At 35.5% G+C, this 23883-nt stretch overlaps 1 protein-coding gene across 2 annotated transcripts in view; it reads right to left on the bottom strand.

Annotated features, from left to right (window-relative positions):
- Nucleotides 1-829: 829 nt before the first annotated feature.
- QSER1 (glutamine and serine rich 1) overlaps nucleotides 830-23883 on the bottom strand; it is a 73486-nt gene continuing 50432 nt past the window's right edge. For both annotated transcript variants that reach the window (XM_072759073.1, XM_072759074.1), the window contains 8 exons: nucleotides 22708-22824; nucleotides 21964-22097; nucleotides 20198-20415; nucleotides 13496-13633; nucleotides 11250-11347; nucleotides 7590-7742; nucleotides 5790-5885; nucleotides 830-4487 (listed from right to left, as the gene is read on the bottom strand). In XM_072759073.1, the coding sequence (XP_072615174.1) occupies nucleotides 4347-4487; nucleotides 5790-5885; nucleotides 7590-7742; nucleotides 11250-11347; nucleotides 13496-13633; nucleotides 20198-20415; nucleotides 21964-22097; nucleotides 22708-22824 (1095 nt within the window). In that variant the 3' untranslated portion in view covers nucleotides 830-4346. The remainder of the gene's footprint in view (nucleotides 4488-5789; nucleotides 5886-7589; nucleotides 7743-11249; nucleotides 11348-13495; nucleotides 13634-20197; nucleotides 20416-21963; nucleotides 22098-22707; nucleotides 22825-23883) is intronic.

The following is a 23883-nucleotide window of genomic DNA, read 5'->3' as shown; positions in this document are numbered from 1 at the left end:
TACTTATGATAGTCACAGAGAGAGAGAGAGAGAGGCAGAGACATAGGCAGAGGGAGAAGCAGGCTCCATGCACCAGGAGCCCGACGTGGGATTCGATCCCGGGTCTCCAGGATCACGCCCTGGGCCAAAGGCAGGCGCCAAACTGCTGCGCCACCCAGGGATCCCTTAAAAACTTTTTTGATAGAGATCATTCGTCAGATTTAGTTTTGAACAATGTATAATACTCCAGGGAATGAAAAGTGCTTTTACAATCAAAACTAATTGGGATGGACGCTTGGGTGGCTCAGCGGTTGAGTGTCTGCCTTTGACTCAGGGCGTGATCCCGGCCTGGGATAGAGTCCTGCATCGGGCTTCCTGCAAGGAGCCTGCTTGTCTCTGCCTATGTCTCTGCCTCTCTCTCTCTCTCAGGAGTAAATAAATAAAATCTTTAAAAAACAAAAACCAAATTGGGGCATCTGGTTGGCTCAGTCCGTGGAGTGTGCAACCCTTGATCTTGGGTTGTGAGTTTGAGCCCTATGCTGGGTGTAGAGATTACTCTAAAAAAAAAACTAATTAAAACACTTCAAATATGCTGAGTATTTATTTATTTGAAATACTGTTTTTAAACAGTAAGGTAAAGGCAGGATCTTGTTATTCTGAAAATTAAGGAATCAGGATAGACTTGTTTTTACCTATTCAATCGTTTATATAGATTTGTTCCTAATAACTTTGTTTAGGACCTTACAACATATGTGTTGTGTGAAGAATCAGTAACATGATGATGCTTTTGGATAACAGAATACCTGTTTTCAGTTCTTAAAAAAAAAAAAAAAACCTCATAACATTCTGATTTTGTTGTTTAAAAAATTGTTTTCATTTTAATGATCTGAGTTAGTAACAAACAAATATACAAAATTGTCTTTCACATTTCCATACATTGTATTATGGACCACTTGAAACTCTGGGCTACAAATGCAGGTTTCTTTGTATCCTTAACTTCAATTATTGTCACTTATAAATAAAGGTGATTTTCGAAAACATGCATTTGTGAACATAGATGCCAAAAGTTGTACATGTAAGTTAATGCACAACCAATGGTGTACATTGTTTTTTTGTGCAGTTATGTGTCAAGTGCAATTGACACACATAGAAGCAGTAAGCAGTTATCCTGGGACAGTTTAATCTATTTGAAAAGCATTTTTGAGAAGCAGATGGAACTACAGTTTAGAACAAAAACTGTATTCTACAAATACAATAAAATTCACAACTTGCACATCTGAAGCAACTTTTGGGACCCAAAGCTGATTCAATAACCTTGCTGCTATATTGGTTTTATGGGTATATCCCGAAAATCATAGATTGGAAAACAGCTGTTTCAACAAAAATAAATATATATATTAAAAGTGAGACTTTTAAAATTGTGAGGAAAGCTCTGAAAATAGTAATAAGGTATGAAACACCTATAATTTTCAGTTTTAAGTTTTAGAAATTTAAAGAAATCTAGAAACTGAAAGGTAATCTGAACATTTTCTAAGTGGTTTTAAATTAGGATTTTTCCATTTCACCAATGTTTTCTATTTGATAGTATAATAGAAAAATGGACGGTTTCTATTGTTTACTTCCCATGATAATTCCTAAGTCATAATAAATTTGTGACTTCATTAGCGGATCAAATAGGTAGAAACTGGGTTATCATGAAAATGGGAACAAGGAAGCCCCTTCTACAATCACTAATCTGAACTACAAATAAACCACACCAACACAAAATGATTTTTTATATTAAATTATTTCCAGGTGTATCTGTAGGGAGGAAAATCCAATCTTTCTTAAAAATGTTTTCCTGGTTGGTGGCAATATGTGCTTTACCTCTTTAACTCTATCTACAATCTAAAATTATTTCTATATTATAAATTTCAAACTCCCTGGCAAGGAATGCGAAGGCTAACCAGCTAGGTATTTATTCAATTTCATACAAAGAAAGGACTCATGAATAGATGTCATAAGGCCCAAGTTTATGTCCTTGCCTATGATATATGATCAAATGAGAGAAGACGGTGCAAAACAACTGGGTTTCCTTCAGGCAATTATCAAAGACGTGGCCTCTGATATTATGAAAACACTTGTTTTACTAAAATGAATACAACTGCCAACATTTTGAGAGCAACTGCAGTTGAAAGGAAATGGGTTATTTTCTATAGGAAACCTAAGATCAACTTTAATGAAATGTCCCTGTTTTCCATGGGTCTCATGAAGATGTGGCTAGTGATTTCAAACATGTACTTCAAATGTTATCTAAATGGCTTTTAAAAATGTTTAACCATCAATGATTCAGGAAAGTAGGCTGGGGGAATGAAGACATGTACTTATAACACTAATTAGGAGATGTAATTATCTACTCTGCACTTTGGAAATGAAAGAAACCAATTCTGTCCAGAGTCAGTATCAGAAGGAAATATGGCTGCTTCCTACTCTTCTCCACTTTGCAAAATCAATTTTATGATGCTCTCACTGCTGATAAGTCTCATTTGAGTTAGGCAAAATGAATCTAATAGGTTACTTTTGTTTTCAAAATAAACTGTTTAAACGGGTCTTTTTAAAGACTTTAAGAAACAGAACATTTAACCATTGAGAGACACTTCCATTATTACCTTGTCTAATGGCAGGTAACAAAGACTGTTAGATTAAGGATTATTGCTTTTAATAAGATAACCAACAGAAATAAATATGTAAGCTTAACTCAAATACTCATTTTCTACCCAATGCTACAATATGTTTTATTCTCAAATCAAGTCACGTGTTATCTTTAATTCTTTGCCAGTTTACCAAGGTTTTAAGTTTAAAAGAAGTTGGCCTGTTAACTCAAAATCAAGACGATAGCAATGTCCACATAAGCACGTCTTATTTGGGCATTGAGCAGGAACACTGCTTTCTTGATAGGACTTAAGGCACTAAATGGTGGTAAAATAAACAAAAAGTATGATGATTAACAACTTCTTTAGAATCCTAAAAAGGAGATCGTTTAGAAGGACACTAGTAAATCTTTTTCTCAAACAAATAAGGCATCCTGTTGGCAAACACAAATAAAAACAAAAGGTCATGTTGAACCTAATACATTCACTGTCTCAGCTAAACTACTTGAAACACTAGCTATCAAACTAAAGAAAGCTACAACAGCATGTATAAAGGTTGGAAAGGCACCAAGAGGAGAGTTCTACTACTTCCAGTTCTAAGAGTTAGGTGAGCTGTGTCTAACACTGCACGTAGCCTAATTAGAAATTTCATTCTTCCAAACGTATAATGTGGTTAATTTTGATTTTGACATATCGATTAATCAAGCACTAGTTTAGTCAGGAATTTATTTTCATGAACTAGAAAATTATTGCAGTGTCTAACACAACTCCACTTATAAAGCTACACTAATTCTAGTACTGAATGCATATTCTGGATAACACTGGAGCAAAACCATATAGACAAAAATGGTTACCTCAAGATAGAATTCACAATAGAAATTCAATATATAACTAAATAAGATTTACTGAAAATAATGAAAAGTGTAGTACAGATACATCAAACATAATTATAACCACAACATTTTCCTTGTGAAAAATACAACTATTAGTGAAATAAAATGTACAATTGAAAATTTTTCCAAAGGAAAAACAGTATAAAGGAAAATACTTTTCTTTGAGATAGGGAAAATAGTATGTCATTGTTTTTTTTTTTTCATTACAATATAATTTGACACAAAAAGCAGTCCTAGAATTGCACCAATTCCACATCCAGTTTCCTGAACATGATAAGAGTAAAAGGAGTTCGTAAAGCAGAATGCAGTTTCTGAATTTCATATTTTAAATTGAGGATATTCTCATACAAAATGTCACATAACACCAGATCTGTTTACATAATGTACAATACTTTGTTTTGTGGCCAGACACGAATATAAACATATGCATTTTGTGCCACCTCTCTTTTGTTCTGGTGTTTAGTCAGTCAGGAAAAAATAATCAAGTTACTTAAGTGTTATCTCTCTAGCAATAAAGAAAAATTATATTTAGTGCATGCTTCATCATTTGTCAAAAAACATTTCTGAAAATAAAACTCAGTTACCCAATGGTTTACAAAATAGAAAAATCATTCATTAGGATAAAAATGTGGTGGGATTTTAGGTCCATTTCCAAAGGACTGACTTCCTTGGCAGCACCACTGTCCTTCAGCAGAGGTTATGATGCAAGTTCTATGATCAAAGCAGGTATGCCCACAGACCACTGCTTGACATTCAATTATATGAGGCCTTACACCCCCCCTTTGACCACCCTTCTCTGCTAGTTCATTAGTGCTATAAAATAGACGGAACTTTTGTGGAAATGTTAGGAACATTTCTGCTGTACATGATTTAGAAGTTCTCCAAATTTTTCAAATAGGTCTTCCACCCATTTTACATTTTTCATACAAAGTTGAACAATTTCTTCCTGTCCTAAGTCTTCATTTCTTTTCTGCACAGAAGAAATCTAAAATAAAGAGGATTATCACATTAGCTCATACTTGACACTTTATTAACTCTTTATAAGGGTTTATTGTTGCTGTATCTTGAACGAAAAGGATTTTATGGATATACCTACAAATATTGATTTAAAAAAAATTCCATCCATGGAGGATAATTATTTCATATAAATTTGAGTGAAGTCTAATCCTATAATTTTTAGCTCCATTAGGGCAAAGAGGAAGGCTAGAAAAAAATGGTTCAAACTTTCTGAATTCCTTCCAATCGTGTTAAAAACTAAGTGACAGGGCAGCCCCAGTGGCTCAGCGGTTTACTGCCACCTTCAGCCTGGGGCGTGATCCTGGAGACCCGGGATAGAGTCCCACATGGGATCGAGTCCCACATTGGGCTCCCTACATGGAGCGGGCTTCTCCCTCTGCCTCTGTCTCTGCTTCTCTCTCTCTGTCTCTCATGAATATAAATAAAATCTTAAAAAAAAAAAAAAACCTAAATGACAAATTTTGGGTTTAATTCTGCATTTCAGAGCAGAGCACTGTAAAAATAATCACCACATTTTGCATGACCATCTTTATTTTCTCCTTTGCTAGAGATTAGATTTATGAACATCTTTCCACTGATTATCACCAAATACATCAAGTATAGGCTTGATCCAACTTAATTCTTTTTTTTTTTTTTTTCAACTTAATTCTTAAATAAAAAACTAGTAGTGCTGATCAGAAGATACTACAGTCTACAAGCATTTAATCATTGAGGAAATTGATCTTTACATCCCCCCCCCCCACAAAGTGGTATTTTTGTCATATATAATTTCTGAGCAACTTAAATTATGGTACTTAAAAGTTACAATTAAATTTTAACTATCATTTCTTTCTTTTCTTTTCTTTTTTTTTTTTTTTAGATTAACTATCATTTCTTTCTGCCAAGGCACAAAAACCCCCTTTTCAGCAATTACGCGGGATAAGGCCATTCTAGTGATAGGGAAGACAGCAGGATATCAAAGCAGTGACTGAAGTGAATTAAAGCAGGATCATTATGTATTATGAGTAAAGAAAATGAAATAAAGTACCACTTATTATGGCGATATAAAGCACGCGTAACAGCTTAAAAACATTACCACTTACAGTTTCTGTAAGAGCCTCAGTTTAATATAAGCACAACACATAATAAAGAGACTCAGAATATTATTTACATAATAATAGACATGTATTTTTTAAAACAATTCACTTTAAAACATTAAAAAAATACCACAGCTTAGAGAGTCTCCTTAAAGTTCAGAAAAACAGATTTAAGTAAATGAAAAAAAAATTACCTCATCTTTACATATCAGATAAACATGATATTTATAATGATGGAGTGAATGATACAAAGAATACAGCTGTATTTTCTCTGGATCAACAGCAAACTCCTATAAAAAGAAAAGAATTCACAAGTATATTTATTTCATGGAACTTTCAAGTCTTAATGGAAATCTTAAAAATAAATGACTAATATGGCTAGATACAAGCTTAAATATGGGCAAGAGGCGTATTCAAAATAAGAATTTAAATTGTATTTTAAAGTCTTCACTCTTGGGTGGCCCCGGTGGCGCAGCAGCCTAGCGCCGCCTGCAGCCTGAGGCGTGATCCTGGAGACCTGGGATTGAGTCCCATATCGGGCTCCCTGCATAGAGCCTGCCTCTCCCTCTCTCTGTATCTCTCATGAATGAATAAATAAATAAAATCTTAAAAAAAAAAAAAAAAGAACCCAGGAGTTCTGTTTAAAAAAAATAATAAAAAAATAAAATCTTCACTCTTTTTCATGAATATAAATATATTTATATTTTGTAAATATAAATATTTATAAAAATATTAAAAAAATATAAACAGTAAACAGGTAAGATGACTTATAAAGAATCCTATAAACTCTTGTTTCAGAGTTAAACAAGGTTAAAAGCATGGTATAGGTTCTTCCATATTTTTCCTGTGTATAACATGTATTAATGACACTAATTTTGTAATGGGAATGAAATCCTACTATACATATTGTTCTGCAATTTTATTTTTCTTTTTTTTAAATAAATTAATTTTTATTGGTGTTCAATTTACCAACATACAGAAAAACACCCAGTGCTCATCCCGTCAAGTGTCCCCCTCAGTGCCCGTCACCCATTCTGCAATTTTATTTTTCATAACTTGTTTTTAACCCAACTAAAACTGGCATATCCTTCTATTTATTACATATACCCACCTACTGCTATAAATTATACGAGGGCAGGGAATTTTGACCATTTTTCACAGTTCTATTCCCACAACTTAGGACTGTATTTGGCACATGATAGGCACTCAAAATGTAATTGAAAGAATGAATGAGTATCTTTTTAAAAAGTGCATAGTGTTACATTATCTGGATGGCTCTACTTATCCAGTCTACCAGTGATACATAACTAGATTGCTCCTACAAAGAACTGTGCAATAAGTAAAGGTATATATTTTTATGCATGTTTCTACAGAATTTATTTTTGATGTAAAATTGATATGTTTCCTGATTTCTAAAAAGGTGATTGATAATTGGGGCTCCTGGGTGGCTTAACTGATTAAACGTCTGCCTTTGGCTTGGGTCATGATCCCAGGGACCTGGGACAGAGCCCTGCATCCCATTGGGTCCCCTGCTTGTGCTCTTTCACACTCCCTGAAATAAATAAAAATAAAATCCTTAAAATAATAAAATAAAAAGGCAATAATTTACACTATGTTTGAAAATGAGTGAATTCCAATTCAATAACTATACAAATCTGGAATACTGAATCTTATGGGTATGTGCACCCTCAGATATGCATTTGTACCTAATGACAAAAAATATACTGAAAATATAAATAGAGGCATCAGGTAATTCCTTGCCTATTCATCTATTTTAAAAATCTGCAAGCACTAACTACCTGTAGATACTATACTACACAATGTAGAAAAACAAAATAAGACCGAGTCTCTGTTCCCTTGAGCTGGAGCTGTTCACTTCCAACTGAAAACACTTCACATTTAATAACAGTAGAGTTAAATATTTATTTCAATATTTTAAAGAGGAATTATATTAACTGAAAAAGGTATAATTATATCACTCCATAAACACTTACTTGTGCAGATTTGGTGGTTGTTTTAGAAGTCCTTAGAGTTTTCTTATTATAAGCTTTGCCGTTCATTTTGATTTTAGAAATAGTAGAACCCCCACTTTTTGCTTTAGAGTCTCGAGTAATTATTGTTAGCTCGGGAAAACTTTCCAAAGCAGTCTTTAAAATAAAGCAAAAATAACTGACATCAGAAGAAAACTAATCCAAACTACTTCCAACTATTCAAAACTTATTTTAAAAAATACAGATATGTATATACATTTACATGTAGTACAAACACATATATAGATGGAGTATGATAAATATATACAACTTAGAAATATACAGGAGTATTAAACAGAGCCACAAATTCTTTGTAGCTCCTCCATCAAGGTGTGGAATCCGTGAATTGGGGTGAACCTTAGCACCTGCTTTGCAGGGACTCCTCAGAGAGCCAGGGAGTTCTAGAAAGGCCTCTCTGTGGCTTCAAAGTAGGAGAAAGAGGGACATAGGTTTCTTCAAAGCCCCACCAATTCAACCACTGTCAATACCCTGACACTTGGCCCAGTCTTGCTATTAAGAATTCACCTGCTCCCAGATGAGGATGAGTGAAAACAAGCAGCATTACAATACTTATCTGGCTTCACCACTTCCCTGCTTCTTTTGACCTCAATTGTATGAAGAGTCCAAAACAGACCTCGATACATTCTCTGGCCACCATGACACAGTAGTTACTCACTGATAACTCAGTGGTCATGTGACCAAACCAATTCTAGCCCACTCTTTAACAGTCACTGGTGTATTTATGCTCTTACCTATTTGGCAAATCATTTGGACATGAAAAGCTACTAACAATAACTGAATGATATTTGTAGCTAAATTTAACTAGTTTAAGTATTGTTTTAAGGGGCACCTGGCTGGCTCAGTCAGGCACAGAATTTACTTCAAAAAAGTTGTTTTAAAAGATTAAACTGAGTAACCACTATCATTTACTATTTTGACATTAAAAGGGTTCAACTGCTCCCATTATATTTATTATTCAGAATGAAGTTCCCATTTGATAAGCTACACTGTTTTATAAACAGTTACAACCTTTAGGGCCACTTTATTCCAGCCTCTGCGTTCCCAAGACCTTTTGTGACAAGATGCTAAAGATGATTGGAAGCACATGGATTTCAGAGGAAAACAGAACATGATTAACTTCAAAAGGCTTTAGGATTCCTAAAATTACTGAGATCATCATGGTTAATGGTGTCAGTTATTTCTAAAGAATAGAAAATCTTTTATAATCTACTATTTGTAATATTTTACTATTTTAAAAACATACTGTAATACTGTGCATATATTTTGTCTTTGAAACGCAAATTGCTGTAAGTGAAAATAATCAAAGTTAGTAACTAATTTTAAAATTAAAAATTTTGTGTTTTCTTTGAAAATAAAAACATGGAAACTAATTTTTCAGTTGTTCATCATAACTATTGTATAAGTTTTAAACATCTAGTGCATCTATTAAATTTCAAGCGGTGGTTTTATTTTAATACAAATTATTACAGAACTGGTTTAATATTTCTAAAGGGTTGGCCAATGGGTGCTTGGTTGGCTTAGTCAGTGGAGCATGCAATTCTTTGATCAGGGGGTTGTAAATCTGAACCCCACATTGGGTATAGATATTACTTAAAAAATAAAAATCTAAAAAAAAAATAAAACAAGTAGCCAAATTGGTCATTTTAAAGGTTTAGTAAATTTTTAGAAAACACACATATTATAGCATTCCCTTCTCTGCACAAAATATGGCATTTTTTCAAATTTCATTTGATGACAGCAATTAAGCAGAAAATACTGGATTTAGGAGTTGGTAGACCAGATTCTTAATACTGCCTTCATACTACCTTTTGACTGTTTTTTCTCTGCAAGTACACGCCAGTGAAGAATAAGAATAGGACTATTAGTAGTTTGGTGTTGTTTATCTTTGATCTTTTTTTAAAAGCAAACTCTATGCCCAGTGTGGGGCCCAAACTCATGATCCCAAGATCAAGAGTCACATGCTCTGTTGACTGAGCCAGCCAGGCACCTCTGTGTCATTTAATTTTGAACACAGTCTCAGAGCACTAATTTTCTCCTAGATAAAATGAAGTCAGTTTTCACTTTTATGTGGAGTTCAGATAAAACAGGCATGTGAAAAAGCTATACAAATCACCCATATGAATTGAAAACTTACATCCACACAAAAACCTGCACACAAATGTTTATATAGTAGTTTTATTGATAATTGCCAGGATCAGGAAGTGACCAGGATGTCCTTCAGTACATAAGTAGATAAAATGTGATATATTCAGAGAACAGAGTATTATTCCCCGGTAAAAAGAAATGAACTATCAAGCCATAAAGAGACATGGCAGAAAAAAATTCTTTCTTTTTTAAACAAGTTATTTTGTAGATCTTGATTTTTTGTTTTTTAAAGTAAGTTCTATGCCCAATGTGGGGCCTGAACTCACGACCCTTAGATCAAGAGTCATAGGCTCTATTGATGAGAGTCTGCTAGGTGCCTTAGAACATTAAATTCTTATTAGTATGTGAACGAAGCCAATCTGCAAAGGCTACATATGGGATGGTTTTCAACTATAGGACATTCTGGGAAAGGTAAAACTACAGAGAAAAAGATCAGTGGTTGCCAGAGGTTAGGTGGGGAAGGAGGGAGGGCTGCATAGAATATGGAGGATTTTCCGGGCAGTGAAACTACTCTGTGTGACACTTTGATAGTAGGTAACATTTCATTATACTTTTCTCCAAACTGACAGGATGTATACCATCATGAGTGAGCCAGCAGACTGAGAACTTCTGGTTAGAAGGATGTGTCAATGTAGGTTCGTCAATTATGACAAATGTACCACTCTGTTGGGACATGCTGATAATGGGGGAGGTTGTTCCTATGTGGTAAGATGGGCACTCTCTGTACTTTGTCCTCAATTTTGCTGTGAACTTAAGACTGCCATAAAAATAAAGTCTCTTTATAAAAATAAAAAGCCACACAAATGTATAAACAACTTCTCCCAAAGGAAACATGATCAAATGATTCTAAATGTTTTATGTTATACTTTCAATAAAGAAAAGCTAGAAATTTCTGGATTATGAAGTAGCTTCTATGATAAGTTTTTTTGTGTGTAGATTAGCTTTTTGTTGTTCTATATTTATGGTAACACTAAAACCAATTTAGAGTTCCAAGATACATTAACAGATATAACAATATATATCTACCATTATGTTAAGATCAGTTTTTCCTCAGAAACTGAGGAAATCAGGCATGAAAAAGGAGTTTTGATAAGGAAACGCCAATTCTAATTATAGATGAAATGCAAAAATTTGAAAAAGTTTAGAAGAAAAACAAGATTGGAATTTGGTAGTTTAAAGGAAGTACTTTTGAAAGCATTTGGAAATTATTATGTAGAAGCTTTCGAGATGAATATAGAAGCCTTAAAAATAAATTTAAGCAGAGAAAGTAAATGACTAACACTAAGGATGGGCTTAATAAACTAAAAAGACAAGCAGACTCATAATGAATAAAAATCAAATTTTCATTGGGTGAAAAAATTTTATAAAACTGAGAATGGCTTACATAAATCTCCTGCCTATTACACTTAAGACTATGAATGCCAACAAGTCTGCTAATAAATCATCTGAAGGAAATACCTTGAATGACTGATCCAAATGAAGATTCAAAAGAAGTCTCTTTCGGTTATCATTCAGCATGCTATCAATTTTTTTCATATGAGGCAGAAGTAGCTCATCTAAAACAAGATAAAAATTTATTGTAACAGGATAAACTGCCAACACAAAAACTTGTTAAAAATCCAACTTTCCTCAAAGTTAAGACATTAAATTCATTGGTGTATACAAATATTACTTTTAAAATATTGGACACAGCTTTCTGAACAAAAGCTAACTTGAAAAATAGGTCTGCCGATAGCCACATAAGAAAGCAACAGCATAGTAGGATGAAAGGATCAGAAGTCCTAGGTTTTAACCCTTTCTGCCACTAGATTGATGACAGCTAATGACCAGTGAGCAAAATGCCTAATTTCTCTAGACTTCTTTATCATCTAAACAATAATCATGGGCAGCCCGGGTGGCTCAGCAGTTTAGCGCTGCCTTCAGCCCAGGGTGTGATCCTGGAGAACTGGGATCGAGTCCCACGTCAGGCTCCCTGCGAGGAGCCTGCTTCTCCCTCTGCCTGTGTCTCTGCCTCTCTCTCTGTGTCTCTCATGAATAAATACATAAAATCTTAAAACAAAACAAAACTCCGCTGTAGAAATCAAACTTCCCAGGGAGTTTACTGGAAAAACAAAAACAAAAACAATAATCATGTTACAAAATATAGAATTATCTGGTATTTTTTTTTAAAAAAGATTTTATCCATTTATTCATGAGAGACAGAGAGAGAGAGAGAGAGAGAGAGAGAGAGAGAGAAAGAGGCAGAGACACAGGCAGAGGGAGAAGCAGGCTCCATGCAAGGAGCCCGATGTGGGACTCGATCCCGGGTCTCCAAGGTCATGCCCTGAGCAGAAGGTGGTGCTAAACCGCTGAGCCACGCAGGTGTCCCTGAAAAAACATTTAAAGGCAAAAACGCCGACGTGGGGAATTAACTATTGGGTTTTAACTGTGGTTATTCTACCATTAACTTGTTCTATAACTCTATGAAACACATTTAATCTCTTTGAACCTTAATCTACAAAATGAATGTTTTAGAGTAGGTAATCTCTAATGTCTCTTCCAGCTCTAAATGATTCTAAAATGACTGACTTTATGGGGGTCTCTGAGTGTCTCAGTGGTTGAACCATCTTGCCTTCAGCTCAGGTTGTGACCCCGGGGTCCCAGGATCGAGTCCCTCATCAGGATCCCTGCAGGGAGCCTGATTCTCCCTCTGCCTATGTCTCTGCCTCTCTCTCTGTATCTCTCATGAATAAATAAATAAAATCTTTTAAAAAAATAAGACTGACTTACAGATTACAGTCTCTGATTATATGGTCAAAAATAGGATGGACCAGAAATTAGACCTTGGATTTGAATCCTTTCTCGGCTACTTGTAAATTGTAGGCTCTTAAGCAAGTCACTTATCTTCTATGAGCCTCAGGGTCTTCATCTACAAAATGGCTATCTGAATTGTTTTGGGATTAAAACAGAATAATGTATATCCAAGTATGTAGAAATAAAATATGTACTATGAGGCACTGCTGTTGAAGAGTATTGTTAGTGATTTTTCTTTATTACTATCTTTTGTTCATACATGCATACAATTCATTGATAGAAGGGTAATGGAAACTGCTCATTAATCCTTTTATTCCTTTATTTTAGGTGTGCTTGGTGAATGCCATAATAGCTGAGCGGTAAACATTAGTGAGCAACACTAAATACATGAATCACCAATTTATTTCATATATTAATTTCATCTATTTTACTGTAAGAAAAAAGTTACTAAAGGAAGAGAATAAAGGAATAATATTAATTTTGTTAATATTAATAACAATACATGAATTATTTTACTATTAGTTGATTAGAAAATAATTATGTAATGTATCTTTTACTAGACACAAATGTATGATTTTAATCTTTATACCATTATTATCTGGTTCATCTTTCCAATTACTAGAAAGCAGAATATACTGACATCTGGACCTTGCATGTAATTTAGTGAAGACTTGTGGGTAGTTACAGAATTTTTCCATGAGTAGAAATCAATAAAAATAATTCAATATAGAGTTGTTCAAGTATAGACAATTCACGAAATGACAGGACTACTTTATAGAATCAAGGCATGAATTTGTGAATTGACAATGTACAGATATCACAAAACTCATATATTAACCATGTAACCAACAAACAAGAATCAAGAAGATCCATAAAGTACTACCAAGAAAGTACTATTTAGTGGACTGTACCATTGCTCTTCTCTAAGGCTTGCATCGTGTCAGGGTCCAAAGCAATGCTAACAAGCAATTCCATGTAGCTCTTAAAGGTTTCCTTCATCGCTCTTGTGTTCAAAAAACGAGTGACAAAGGGAGCTGGAGGATCAAATTCTGGGAGAGTAAAAAAAAAAACATAAATATCCTTTCTGGTAACTTTTAAAAACTTTTGTTTATAACAAGAGCCTACAAGCATATAAATGGTTGTACACAGAATTTCTTCAAATTCAAGTTTTGCCCATTCGGTTTTTAAAAACACCCCAGGTTAAAAAAAATAAATAAATAAAAAATAAAAAAAATAAAAAATATAAACACCCCAGGTTAGAGATTCTCAAAGCTGGTTTGTACCTCACAGTTACTAGAGAGCTTTTTAATTTTTTTTTTTTAAGATTTTATTTACTCATTCATAGAGACACACACAGAGAGAGAAAGAGAGAGAGAGAGAGGCAGAGACACAGGCAGAGGGAGAAGCAGGCTTCTCCTTTGGAATTCCCCTCTACCTGCTAGATGGGATGCGACTGATCCATGAATCAAATAATAAAGCCAATTACGTCTTTAAAATTTGCTTGGTTGCATTTTTTTATTAACAAACTATTATCATAGTCTTTATTTTTTTAAAAAAGACTTATTTATTTATTTATTTATTTATTTATTTATTCATGAGAGACACACAGAGAGACACAGAGACACAGGCAGAGGGAGAAGCAGGCTCCACACAGGGAGCCTGATGTGGGACTCGATCCCAGGACTCCAGGATTACGTCCTGGGCCAAAGGCAGGCGCCAAACTGTGGAGCCACCAGGCTTCCCCCTATCATAGTCTTTAATAGCAGTTCTTAAAGTATGGTCCAAGGATCTTTTGGGGTTTCCCTAAAATCCTTTTACTGATTTCAAAATTATTTTCATAAAAGTATTAAATGTTATGTATCTTTTTTACTCTGTTCACCTTTATAAAAATGATGGGTAAAATTGCTGGTACCTTAGCATCAATCAAGGCCATGAAACCAAATCATACTAGTAGTCATATACTTTGCCATCTCACTGCCACGTATTTTAAGGGGGAAAAAAAGCCAGTTTCACTTAAGGATAGTCCTTGGGACACCTGGCTGGCTCATTTGGTGGAACAGGCAACTTTTGAGGTTGAGGCTTTGAGTTTGAGCTCCATGTCGGGTAGTGGTTACTTAAAAAAAATCAAAAAGTTAAAAACAAAAAAGAATTGTTTGATAAAGCAGTAAAAATTGTTAACTATTAAATCTTTACTACTGAGTAAATGTCTTAATATTCTGTGTGATGAGAGATATACATAAAGCACTTCTATTATGAAGGTATGATGGTTATCTCTAAAAAGAACATCCATGCAATTTTTTGAATTACAAGATGAACTAGCTATTCTCCCCATGGGACATCATTTTCATTTAAAAGTATGATTGACACACACACTATGCCTACGCAGACTTGGTATTCTTAAAAAAATTAATGAAGTAAACCTGTCATTCATAAAAACAAATGACAGCATTTGCTGCCAATGATAAATTTGAGGTTTCAAATGAAAATGAGAATTCAGAAAAACATGTATCAACCACTATAAGCCTGACAACATCCCAAAACTTAAGGAGTTCACTGATGAAATCGGTGGTAGTATTAATAAGTGTTATTTTTTGATGCTATAAAAATGTATGTCCTAAATATAAGAGCTAAAATCATGAAACTTGGGCAGCCTGGGTGGCTCAGGAGTTTAGCGCTGCCTTCAGCCCAGGGCCTGAACCTGGAGACCGGGGATCGAGTCCTGCATCGGGCTCCCTGGATGGAGCCTGCTTCTCCCTCTGCCTATGTCTCTGCCTCTCTCTCTCTCTCTCTCTGTGTGTCTCTCATGAATAAATAAAATCTTAAAAAATAAAATAAAATCATGAAACTCTTAGAAGAAAATATAGGGGTAAATCTTCATGACCTTGTATTTGGCAATGAATTCTAAATATAACACCAAAAGTCTAAGCAATAGGGCAGCCCCGGTGGCATAGCGGTTTAGAGCCGCCTGCAGCCTGGGATGTGATCCTGGAGACCCGGGATCGAGTTCCATGTCAGGCTCCCTGCATGGAGCCTGCTTCTCCTTCTGCCTATGACTCTGCCTCTCTCTCTCTCTCTCTCTGAATAAATAAAATCTTTATAAAAAAATCTAAGCAATAGAAGAAAAAATAGATAAATCTGGCTTCATTAGAATTTCAAATTTTTGGGTCGCCTGGATGGCTCAGTGGTTGAGTGTCTGCCTTCGGCTCAGGGCATGATTCCAGGGTCTGGGATTGAGTCACACATCGGGCTCCTTGCAATGAGCCTGCTTATCCCTCTGCCTACATCTCTGCCTCTCTCTGTGTGTCTCTCATGAATAAATAAAATACTAAAAAAAGAATTTCAACTTTTTGTGCCATCAATGGACATTATCAAAAGTGAAATATCAACCTACAGAACAGAATAAAATATTTCCAAATCATGTATCTGATAAGGGTTTAATATCTAGTTTATACAAAGAACTCCCAAGAACAAAAGGAAAAATGATCCAATTAAAAAATGGGCAAAAGATTTGAATAGACATTTCTCCAAAGAAGATAAGGAAATGGCCAATAAGCACTTGAAAAGATGTTCAACATCATTATTTGTTAGGAAAATACAAATCAAAACTTCAATGAGATACCACTTTATACCCATTAGGGTGGCTACAATAAAGAACAACAACACACCAAAACCAAAAAATAACAAGTGTTGGTGAGGATGTGAAGAAATTGGAACCCCATGCATTGCTGGTGGGAATATAAAATGGTGCAACCACTGTAGAAAAAGTTTGGTAGAGCCTCAAAAAGCTAAACATATAATTATCATGATTTGGCAATTCTACTCCTAGGTATATATCCAAAGAACTGAAAAAAGGATGCAGGCAGATATTTGTATGCCAATGTTCACTGATGTTCATTGCAGCATTATTTACAATAACCAAAAGGTGGAATCAATTCGTGTCCATCAATAGATGAAAAGATAAACAAAGTGAACATGCAATGGATATACTTATAATGGAATAGCATTCAGCCATAAAAAGCAATAAATGTGAAAACATGCTGTAACATGAATGAACCTTGAAAACACCATGTTAAGTGAAATAAGACAGGCACATTTATATGAGATATTTAGAGTAGGCAATATCATGGAAACAGTTGCGTTGAGATTACAAGCAACTGGGGGAAAGAGAATGGGAATTATTGCTTAATGGTTACAAAGTTTCTGTTTGGTATGATGCAAATGTTTGCAAATCAATAGTTGTGATAGTTGCACAACAGTGTGAATATAATTCTATAATACTGAATTCTAACTCAAAAATTGTTGTAACAGCAAATTTTATGTTCTATGTATTTTACCACAATTGCTTTAAATGTGGAAAAAAGCGAAATCAAATATGTACATGAATGAACTAACAGATATTTTCACATGACTAATGGATAATGTTATAAAATCATTCATGAATTAAAGACACATTCAAGGGATAAAACAAACCAATAGGTTTTAACGTAACAAGCATGAAAAGATGAAGAAACTACCACTTGTCAAGTTTATAAAATAAAAACTTAGTATCAAATAAAAATATCTATAATTGCTTGAAAATTAAAATATTCTTCCCTTTCCCAACTACAAATCTTTCTAAGGCTGGGTTTTCTTCTTTCTTTAAACAAAACAAAACAAAACAAAACAAAAAACAAACCACTTTATTTATTTGAGAGAGAGAATGAGAAAGCATGGGAGGGGGGAGGGGACACAGAGAAAGAAACAGATCCCCCACTGTGCAGGGAGCCTGCCACGGGGCTGGATCCCAGAACCCCCAGGGATCAGACATTTAACTGACTGAGCCACCCAGGCGCCCCAAGGCTGGGTTTCCTTTTATATTTTAGCTGAAATAATACATGTAGAAGCAAATATGAAAATGCTACTCTTCTAACTACTGTGAATTTAGGAAAATACAATTATTGTTTAAGAAATACTAACATGGGGATCCCTGGGTGGCACAGCGGTTTGGCGCCTGCCTTTGGCCCAGGGCGTGATCCTGGAGACCCGGGATCGAGTCCCACGTCGGGCTCCCGGTGCATGGAGCCTGCTTCTCCCTCTGCCTATGTCTCTGCCTCTCTATCTCTGTGTGACTATCATAAATAAATAAAAAATTAAAAAAAGAAAAAAAGAAAAAAAGAAATACTAACATGTAATGGGTTTATTTTCAATAAATATTTTTAAAAATTTATTTTAATTGATATTCGGTAAATATCAATAGGTAAAGAAGCCCACAAAAACACAAGTGCTTTGGAATTCTCAAAAAATCTGAAGATTATAAAGAAGTCTCTTAAAATAGTTTTGAAAACCACCAGCCTATAAATCTATGTTTATTAATATTTGACTTTTTAAAAACTAAAAATGCTTACCTACTAGTGACACCTAGTGGCAACTCAAAATACCAATAAAGAAAAATTTTATCTTAAACGTCCTTTGAAGAAGCGGTATAATTGTGTGCAAATTCAGAATCCAAACTACTCCATTCTAAGCAGTAGGCAGGAATGCTAACTGCAGAGATTACTTATATTGCCTTCCACACATACTCAAAGCACTAATTTCTCTATAGATTCTGATTTGCATACTTTCTAAGTAGCTTTTAAAAACAGGGCAGCCCCGGTGGCTCAGAGGTGGCTCAGAGGTTTAGCGCTGCCTTCGGCTTGGGGTATCATCCTGGAGACCTGGTATTGGGTCTCATGTCAAGCTCCCTGCATGGAGCCTGCTTCTCCCTCTGCCTCTGTCTGTCATGAATAAATAAATAAAATCTTAAAAAATAAAAAGATTTATTTATTTATTTATTTAGAAAGATTTTATTTATTTATTCATGAGAGACACAGAGACACTGTGAAGCTCAATCCTAGGACCCTGAAATCATGACCTGAGCGCAAGGCAGACACTTAATTACTTGAGCCACCCAGGTGCCCCCAGGCTTTTAGCTTTAACTTGGCACACATGGCCGTCCATCATCCTTTCATCTTTTTCGGTCTTCCTTTAACTTTATGCTCTAGAAGTTGAGTCACCAAACCTTTTCTGAAAAGGGCCAGGTAGCATATATTCAAGGCTTTAATGGTCATATGCTCTCTGTCGCAACAACTCAAAAATCTGCCACTGTGGTAGAACAGCAACTATTTGAAAATATGTAAATGAATCTGTGTTCCAGTTAAAACCTTATTTATAAGAATAGGCTGCCACTGCTGATCAGGTTGGGCTCACTGGCCGCAGTTTGCAAACCTTTGCCCTAGATTGAACTGTTTGATGTTTCTTGCATGTATTACACAACACGCCTGATGTCTAATGGATTGTATGTGGGTGTATTCTATTCTTATGTTTCACAACTATCTCAGGTTTAGTTTCTAATAAAGTAAATACGTCTATACCTACATCTACATCTATATCTACATTCAGCCTACAAAAATGCTCTTTGGTGTCTTCAACAGTTTTAAGAGTAATAAAAAAGTGTTCTGAGGTCAAAAAGTTTGATAACTGCTGGTATATTTCAACCTTTTCATTTTATAAGAGAAAACAGGGGCACCTGGGCGGCTCAGTGGTGGAGCGTCTGCCTTGGCTCACATCATGATCCCAGGGTTCAGGGATCGAGTCCCATATCAGGCTTCCCCGCAGGGAGCCTGCTTTTATCTCTGCCTCTCTGTGTTTCTCACAAATAAATAAATAAAATCTTAAAAAAAAAAAAAAAAAAAGAAAACCAAGGCACAGAGAAGTGTTCCTAGTGTGCCTACATAGTCAAGGACAGCTGGTTGGCTAATGGCAGATACACAGCAGTATGCGATATATTATAATTAATAAACATATTCCATATACACAGAAGTATACAGTATATTATTATTAACTAGTTTCAGAGTTGCTGCTTCCTAGGCTCATTTTACTCTTTTCTTCTAGCATAAGCATGGACTTGGAAGTTTAGAACAACAGGATTCTTTCTTTTTTTAAAATGGTATATATTTATTCATGAGAGACAGAGAGAGAGAGAGACAGGGACATAGGCAGAGAGAGAAGCAGGCTCCATGCAGGGAACTCAATCCTGGGACTCCAAGGGCTCAACCGCTGAGCCACTCAGGTGTCCCCAACAGGATTCTTACTATAAGTCATCTGATCTAATCCCCCATCCTACCCAAAGAGATGAGCTAACTGGCATTACTATGATTAGAACTCCCAACTGTCGGGGATCCCTGGGTGGCTCAGTGGTTTGGCGCCTGCCTTTGGCCCAGGGCGCTGTCCTGGAGTCCCAGGATCGAGTCCCGCGTCGGGCTCCCGGCATGGAGCCTGCTTCTCCCTCGTCCTGTGTTGTCTCTGCCTCTCTCTCTCTCTATGTCTATCATAAATAAATAAATAATTCTTTAAGGAAAAAAAAAAAAAGAACTCCCAACTGTCTTCTTTGAGTTCCCTGCTTTTTCTGTTTTACAAGACTGTATGTGTGGGCAAACTGTGCTTTCTATTAGTGGTCAGGGAATGTGACTTTGTGTTTGTTATGTATGTATTTATTTTTATGTATAAAACAATTTTGAATTGTGAGCATCATTGCTTCTCTCTGTTCATGTAGATAATCCAAAGTTATCAAGGAAGTCATTTCATGGAGAACTTACCCTCATCATCACTACTACTAGAATGGATCTCAGGAGAGGAGTCAGATTGGGAGGATGAAAACTCTTCTTTCCATTTCTTCCGTTTCTTTGGTGGTGGCTCAGCCTTTACTTTCAGCTGTTTAACTTTGGGTTTCACGGAAGGGGCTTTTGTTGTTGTAGTTTTTGGTGCTGGAGGATCAGAAGTTTTACTGCTACTACTTGGCTTGGCCTGAACAGTTCTGCAATGTTACAAACAACCTCATTAACACACTGAGATCTTGTCAAATTAAAATAAATTAGACCAAAAGCAAGTACCAGTAGTGAAGAAAAGTGTATTTAATTACATCACCAATGCCTCAAAAATAAAGTCCAAGTCTTATATATCTTCAATGATGAGTCCTCTCCCAAATACTCTTCATATACACTTTAACCACTGACATTCAATATTCAGCTATTAAAGGACTATTAATCTAATCTCTATTTCTCTCTTCTCACTCCTTCTCCCCCTTTATGAACTCATTTTCCTACAGATGAGGCTGTACAACCAGTGATCAAAGGCTTTGGGAAATAATGCATAATATATTCTTGAGAGCCACATCTAGCTCTGACCATCTGAAACCCTCATAGGCTCTGGTGGAACCAGGTTCTGATGTGGAGACCAAACTGTCCTAGAGCCCCTCAAGATTTGCTGTGTTAGTTCTGGAGATATGAGTGGATAAGATTTCCTCATAAGAAAAAAAGGTGCACTGCTTCTGGTAAGTTGGAATCTTAACCAAACTAGACCTTGCTAGCACTAGACTGAGAATATCTAGGGTCATACCCCTTTCCCCATACAGATCACAGGATTGTGGCTAGGTCAGCTGTCTTCCAGGTTTGTGTTCCAGACAATCCAGAATTACATTAATTAATATGATAATTCTATTGTACACCTGCTTAGTAATAGAGGTCTTACAATTTTTTCTCAAAATTTATTTCATTTAAAAATTTGATGTTTTGGGATCCCTGGGTGGCTCAGCGGTTTGGTGCCTGCCTTTGGCCCAGGGCACAATCCTGGAGTCCCAGAATCGAGTGCCACATCAGGCTCCCGGCATGAAACCTGCTTCTCCCTCTGCCTATGTTTCTGCCTCTCTCTTTCTCTCTCTCTGTGTGTGTGTGTGTCTATCATAAATAAATAAACTCATCCATCCCTCCCCCCCCCCCACTATATTAGGGTGACACCAAAAGGACTCTGGGAAGGAAAAGAGTATCCATCCCACCACAGATAGTCATGGGCTGTAATTTATAGCTCTTATCTCATTACTTCAAAAGGAATCACTTATTAAAGGCATGAATTTTCAGACTTACATATATGAAAAATAATCAGGCTCTTCAATTGATCTCATTCTGTTTTTTTTTAAGATTCAATTTATTTATTCATGAGAGACACAGAGAGAGAGAGAGAGAGAGGCAGAGACACAGGCAGAGGGAGAAGCAGGCTCCATGCAGGGAGGCCAACATGGGACTTGATCCTGGGTCTCCAGGATCACGCCCTGGGCTGAAGGTGGCGCTAAACTGCTGAGCCACCGGGGCTGCCCTGATCTCATTCTTTATATAAAACATAGCCTGTGTACCTGGCTGGTTCAGAAGGAGGAATGTATGACTCCTGATCTGGGGTCATGGGTTTGACCCTCACATTGGGTATAGGGATTACTAAAAAAAAAAATAAACTTAAAAAAAAAAAATCACATTGCCAAAAACAAGTCTTCCAATAAATGCTATTTAAATGTATTACACACAAAAGTAAATACCTGATAGTTTGTGAAGGCTTACTTCTCGGCTTTTTGGAACACACTCTGACATACTCCTTTTTGTTTGTGTTTTCAATGAACTTTACATATATCTTTTTGTATTTACTCTTTGCATCTCCAAAATACCCAAGGTACTAAGGAAGGAAACACTCTGAATTATATACTTATACATTCTATACATAAAATATTTGTTGGCTTGACTATTACACATTGCATCCTTTAGGTTTTTCAAATGCAACTCTGGCCAGGCTACTTTTTACCCTCAATAAAAATGACCTCAGGCTTCTTCTTAACTGCAAGCCCACACATAGAAGCAATCTTATTCAGCTAATCACCAAATGCTTACTTACTCAATGCTATTAAGTAACTATATAAGAAAAAAAAAAAAAGTAACTATATAAGTACAAAAGAATCATTTCTATAAGTTTTTTGGTAAATCAAAATGTTTGACAGAATGATCAATACAATATAACCTGTAAGCCCATATGAACTTTTCATAGTCTAATAACAATTCTTTAAAAAAAAAAAGCTAGTAGAAAGTGTCTTAATTTTAAGAAGCTGGTATTTATATACTGATTGTAACAAAATCAGACGAGTATCATATATCAAATATTATGCTATTTTATATTAGAAACATAAATTACATTTAAATGATTCTGTATTTTCCCCAGGATCATTATTTTGAAAAAAAAAAAGAAAGAAAGAAAAAGAAAGGAAGACTAATGTAAAGAAGATTTTACTTACACTATTGGTAGCAGCAAATTCTCTTTGTCCATCTCGAATTTCAGGAACAAACTTCTGTAATAAAGCTTTTTGTACTTTCCAAATAGCCGGGGGTTCCTTTCCTGTTTTTAAAGCCTCCTGTAATATATAGAATTAATTACATTTATAAAAAACTGACAACAAATTCTGGATTTATAGAATCATAGAGCTGAAAGGAAAATTAAAGACTTATCTGGCTAAACTTTTGTTTTTTACCTAGCTGAACTTTTGCAACAATTCTTATAAGCTGGCTATTAAGTCACTGCTAAAATTCTTCCAGAAATAGGGAGGACACCAACATGCATTATCCTTTTGTGTAACTATTGTAAAGTTTCCTCTAATGATATTGTCATACATTATTGATATAATTTTACAAGGGCACTTATATATTCAAAAAGACCAGAAGCAAATATGCTAAAGTATTAATAGTCATAATTATGAATGGAAGGTTGGGCAGCCCTGGTGGCCCAGCGGTTTAGCACCGCCTTCAGCCTAGGGTATGATCCTGGAGACCTGGGATCAAGTCCCGCATTGGGCTCCCTGCATGGAGTCTGCTTCTCCCTCTGCCTGTGTTTCTACATCTCTCTCTCTCTGTGCCTCTCATGAATAAATAAAATAAAATCTTAAAAAAGAATTATGAATGGAAGGCATAAAGGTAATTTGAGGTTACATACTTTCAATGCCATTTCTCTCTGCCCCAGTTACAAAAATCAAAAGCAAGGAAACAAATCCACCCCCCAAACCTATTTTTTTAAACAGCTAAAATTTCTTAGTATAAAATTTGACATTCTACCTGTAGTTCCACAACTTGCAATTATGAAAATAAATGAATTTTATATTTACATCATATTCTTGTTTTCTTTAAACATTTAAATTTATTTATTTATTTATTTATTATTTTTAAAAGATTTTATTTATTTATTCATGATAGTCACACACACACACACACACACACACACAGAGAGAGAGAGAGAGAGAGAGAGAGAGAGAGAGAGAGAGAGAGGCAGAGACATAGGCAGAGGGAGAAGCAGGCTCCATGCAGGGAGCCCAACGTGGGATTCGATCCCGGGTCTCCAGGATCGCACCCTGGGCCAAAGGCAGGCGCTAAACTGCTGCGCCACCCAGGGATCCCAAACATTTAAATTTAAAAATCATTTT

The sequence above is a fragment of the Vulpes vulpes genome, chromosome 5 (assembly GCF_048418805.1).
Source record: "Vulpes vulpes isolate BD-2025 chromosome 5, VulVul3, whole genome shotgun sequence".
NCBI lineage: Eukaryota > Metazoa > Chordata > Mammalia > Carnivora > Canidae > Vulpes > Vulpes vulpes.
The sequence above is the reverse complement of the archived record's forward strand: the minus strand, read 5'-3'. Positions and strand labels throughout refer to the sequence as shown.